The 4,855-nt window shown below is 41.4% G+C and overlaps 1 protein-coding gene across 1 annotated transcript; it reads right to left on the bottom strand.

The window, feature by feature from the left end:
* Positions 1-179: 179 nt before the first annotated feature.
* LOC101297714 lies at positions 180-855 on the bottom strand. Its single transcript, XM_004295955.1, has 3 exons — positions 795-855; positions 525-720; positions 180-333 (listed from the first exon to the last, which is right to left on the bottom strand). Exons 1-3 carry the CDS (start codon positions 853-855, stop codon positions 264-266), a joined length of 327 nt encoding a protein of 108 aa, XP_004296003.1. The 3' UTR covers positions 180-263.
* Between the last annotated feature and the right edge of the window lie 4,000 nt (positions 856-4,855).

Below are 4,855 nucleotides of genomic sequence, written 5' to 3'. Positions count from 1 at the left end.
CCTCTCTCTCTCTCTCTATCTGAGTAATCACAATATATAGTAGAGTCCCAGCTCAATCTGAAAACACATATACAGTAGAACGTACCAAACCCTAATCAAATTAAAACAAACAGAAAAGAAAATCAAAACCAAACCCACAACAGTACAAATGCAGAGGGAAAAAAAAAAGATGAGACATACCAAATGAGTAAAGGCAGGTGAGAACAACCAAGGATATCCAAAATTTTCTTCCCTTAAACTCTTGCCCAATTCAGCTAACTTCTTTAGTTCACCAATTCCCTTAAACTGAGGGGTACTGGACTGGAAAACGAACCACAGAACAACCTGCTACCACTGCAATCGAAATCAAGAAAAACGAATTCAAACAAAAACCCAACACAGAGATTGGGAGATGTAGCTTTTTGCCGCGGAAAAGCTTAAAGTTGAAGTATAAAGGATAATACTGAAAACACTGGATAGAGGAAATCGATAGTCTTTCTCTGCTTAATTGAATTAGCCTGAAATGCCAAAGTAAGAAAGAGCACCTGGAGTAAAAAACGAAATTTGCCGGGAACAAACATACAAAATTTTTGCTCTGAGTTTGGCTGCTTGGATCTGAATCGGGCGTTTGCTCTCTTTTCTCTTTCACTTTCTTCCGCCCTGTTTCTTCTGCTCTCTTCTTTTCTCTCTCACTTTCTCTTCTGTCTGGGTTTGTAGACCATCTCTTCTGTCTGGGTTTTTCTCACTCTCTTTTCGGTCTGGGTTCTTCTAGAATCTCTTCTAGTATATCATGCACAGTTAGAAAATTTGCAAACTTTTCACTTTGTTTTGAAGAAGGTCGGTGCTTAATCGGGCGTCCAGATCGTTCTCGATCATTCACAGTTTATTTAGGATTTGTCGACATCTGCTCTACATATTTATATTGTGGTTTTCTAAACACAACAGGGATAAAGTGGTCATCACATAAAAACACATTATTAATTAACCTTCACCTGTGCTTGCTTATATATAAACTGTCGAGTGAGCAACTTCGAGCGAGCAACTTATAAACAGTAGATATAAAGATATAAATAGTAGACCAAGCTTTAGTATATAGGTAAATTAGGGAAGAAAGAAAAAGCAGAAAGAAACAAAGAGAGAAAAAATAGGGGAATAACCGAAAAAAAAAAAAGAAAAAAAAAAAGTCTTTTGTGCACACTACGGTAGGGCTGACTTACAACACCATGCAGCATGACTTTACTCTACATGATGCTAACATGAAAGTTCACACTACGATACCTATTGTGCACCGACTCGGCAGCTTTCTTCAAAGATAAGTTCTTCATATCTTCAACTATATATGTATATCGCTGCTTGGATTCCTATGAGCATGTTTACAAAAAGTATTGTGATAATTAAGTTGTGGACTATGTGATATAGAACAGATGGCGTTAGAGATTGAAGAACAGATCGATCGAAACAAGTCCAAATCCGGTTTGCTCCAGATTTGGCGTTCGGTGTCCGAATGACCATTATGATACATTTCTGGAAGCGGAACGGGCCAACGAGACAAACTCGTCGCTTTGCCATGTCGTATGGGCTTTTTCGGCTTTTCGAGTCCGTTTAAGCCTTCAAAATGCAGATTTACTTGTTTTCAGCAATTATTTTTAATAGTTTGTTTTGGATTTGGTTTTCTTTTAATCCATGGGCTTTTAGGCTTTGATGTTAGTTGCCCTAGGGTTTATTTGCTCCTATATAAGGAGCCTCTATCGGTTATAGTCGTCAGCTTTTGATTAATAAAAACCTTTCAGTTTATCTCAATTCTCTGGTGGATTCCAGATTCTCTCGTGGATTCGAGAAAACTAGACTTGTGGATTCAAGTCGCCGTTGGTGGATTCCAACGTTTATATTTCTGCTGCATCAATTGGTAATCAGAGTAGGAATTTTTTTTCCTGGTGGTTATCAACCTGGGTTCATGGGTGACGAAGCTCCTATTACCCGAGCAAAGTTCAATGCTCAGAATGAACGTCTCAATGCTCAGATGGGAGAGATCCGACAACTGTTGCTTGGCTTGAGCAACAACAACAACAATGAGAACAATAACCTCAACCGTCGGGATCATGGAAGGCAACCACAACAACGGGTTGTGGAACGTGTTGTGGAGAATGATGAATCAGATTCAGAGGAAGAGTTGTCAGTTGCTGGTGACGATCAAATTAATCAATCTGATTACAAGATGAAGGCTGAAATTCCAACCTTCTCAAGACATCTGAAAATTGAAGAATTCCTTGATTGGCTGGTGGAAGTTGACAGATTCTTCGACATGATGGAAGTGCAGGAGTCAAAGAGAGTGAAGATGGTCGCTTTCCGGCTGAAGAGTAGTGCTGCTGTATGGTGGGATAAATTGCAGCAAACTCGTCGAAGACAGGGAAAGAAGTCGATTCAAACATGGCGGAGGATGCAGCAGATGTTGAGGGACAGATTTCTTCCAGCAGATTACGAACAACTGCTCTATCGCATGTACATGGATTGTGTACAAGGCAATAGAACGGTAGACGAGTACACGGATGAGTTCTTGAGGTTAGCAGAACGCAATCAATTGGGAGAGTCAGAGGCGCAAAAAGTGGCAAGGTATCTGAGTGGATTGAGACCTTCGATTCAAGAGAAAATTGGTTTACAAACTGTGTGGACCATTGCTGAGGCTCAGAATTTGGCCTTGAAGGCAGAGCTAATGGAGAAAGGAAAAATGACTTATTCCAATGTTGAGAGAGGAAGGCAGATTCCTATACCTAATAGGGTTTCTACCCCTTTCAAAGGAGCAGAAAACAGCAGCAGTAGCAGCAGCAAGGTTAGTGAAAATACTGAGAACCCTAAACAAAACCTGAAACCCAACCCTTATGGGCAGCATATACTCTGGTAGGGCTCAAGCCCAACCAAGAATTTTGGGCCAAAAAAAATAAAACTAGATGTATACTATTTTTTTTTGTGTGTGATATATACCCAAGCCCAACCAATGTGTTTTTTTTTTTTTGATATACCACCCTAAATCCCTAATCGGCTGATCCTAATTCCTAAATCCTTCGATAGTTCATCAGTTCATCTCTCTCTTTCTCTGTTAGTCGACCGTCGACGGCGACCGGCGAGTGGCGACGCCCATCTGGCCATCTCATCTCACTGATCTCAGGCTTCTCAGCATCTCTTCTCTTCTCTCATTCTCTCTTCCTCTCACTGTCAGTGTCTCACATCGACTCGCAATCTCGCACTCTCGCCCAGTCGCCGCGGCGCCGCCTCCAGGCCCTCCAGTCCTCCACGGCTGACGGCTCCAGTCGCTCTAGTGTCTCGCACTCTCGCCGAGTCGCCGCCTCCAGGCCCTCCAGTCCTCCACGGCTAACGGCTCCAGACCTCCAGTCGCTCCACCATTTACCTCTGTTAAGCCCTATGTGGCTCCGTGAGTCCTCTTTCTCACTTTAATAGATCTGCTTCTCCTTAATCAAGACTCAAGAGTGTATTGAATTGTTGATTTGTTGTTACTGACTTACTGTTATTATAATTGTTCGGAATTTGATGTGTATGAATACGATTTGTTGAAATTTAGAGTGTTGAATCGAGTTAGGGTTACGATTTCTAAGTTTGTTGTTGTCCTGTAATTGATTTTGGAAGCTAAGCATCATAGATGCGGGGAATTATGATTTATGGTGTATTGGCAATATTTTGTTTCTCTAATACTGAATGGTGTATTGGCAGGAATGGCAGCTAAAGCGGAAGAGCTATGAAGTAAGAACTTGGTTGGATCCCATTATTTTCACTGGTTCTCCGCTCTCAGGTTTGTCTCTCTTACTTTGTGTCTTTCTATATGAAGTATAAAGCATGCCTAATGATTTTGAATGAACTATGAGTTTGTCTAATATAAACATGTCTTTTAATCAATAGGTGTTAAGAGTAAACTGTCGAATACAGGGCCAAAACCGAAGCGATTAAAAAAAATTACTGGATGGTTTCAAAGAACTAATGTCTCCTCTTCAAGTTCAAATTTGATTTCTAATCCTTCCATATCTTCTCCAAACTAATGTCCCCTTGACTAGGTGTATCATTTTCTTTCAATTATTAAATTTCTCTCACACCGTCAAGATTCTCCACTGTTTTTTTTTTGCTTGGTTAGGAAGTTCAAGCCCAACCAGGGTTGAAATTCTGGATCCGCCACTGGCTGGAGATAAATGTTATCGGTGCAAGCAACCTGGACATCGTTCCAATAATTGTCCAGAACGAAAGCAGGTGAACCTGGTGGAGACGCAAACTCAAGGAGATGTCAATGAAGATGAGGAAGATAGAGAAGACGATGACTATAGTGGGGTTGAGTTTGCAATTGAAGAGGGTTTGGATAGGGTGACTTTAGTGCTGCAGAGGGTCATGTTGGCGCCAAAAGAAGAGGGACAACGCCACAATATATTCCGTTCGGCATGCTCTGTGAATAACAAGGTATGTCAGGTGATTGTGGATAATGGGAGTTGTGAGAACTTTGTGTCGCATAAACTGGTGGAGTTTTTGAAGTTGCCTACAGAACCTCATCCTAAGCCTTATAAACTAGGCTGGGTGAAAAAAGGACCTCAAGCAGAAGTGACCACAACATGCAGGGTGCCTATTTCCATTGGGAGACACTATCGTGACGAGGTGAGTTGTGATGTTGTTGATATGGATGTCTGTCACATATTGTTGGGGAGGCCTTAGCAGTATGATCTGGATGTCACTCATAAGGGCAGGGATAATGTGATGTTGTTTACATGGAAGGAGCACAAGATTGCTATGGCTCCGTTAAGCAATTCTGAAGGTCCCAAGAAAGGCAATTCGAGTTTTCTTACCATCAACAACAACGATTGTGAGTTGAATGAGGCCATAAAAG

Source organism: Fragaria vesca, linkage group LG3 (genome assembly GCF_000184155.1).
Source record: "Fragaria vesca subsp. vesca linkage group LG3, FraVesHawaii_1.0, whole genome shotgun sequence".
In the NCBI taxonomy this organism is placed as follows: domain Eukaryota; kingdom Viridiplantae; phylum Streptophyta; class Magnoliopsida; order Rosales; family Rosaceae; genus Fragaria; species Fragaria vesca.
This window is presented reverse-complemented; position numbering and strand designations above follow the sequence as displayed.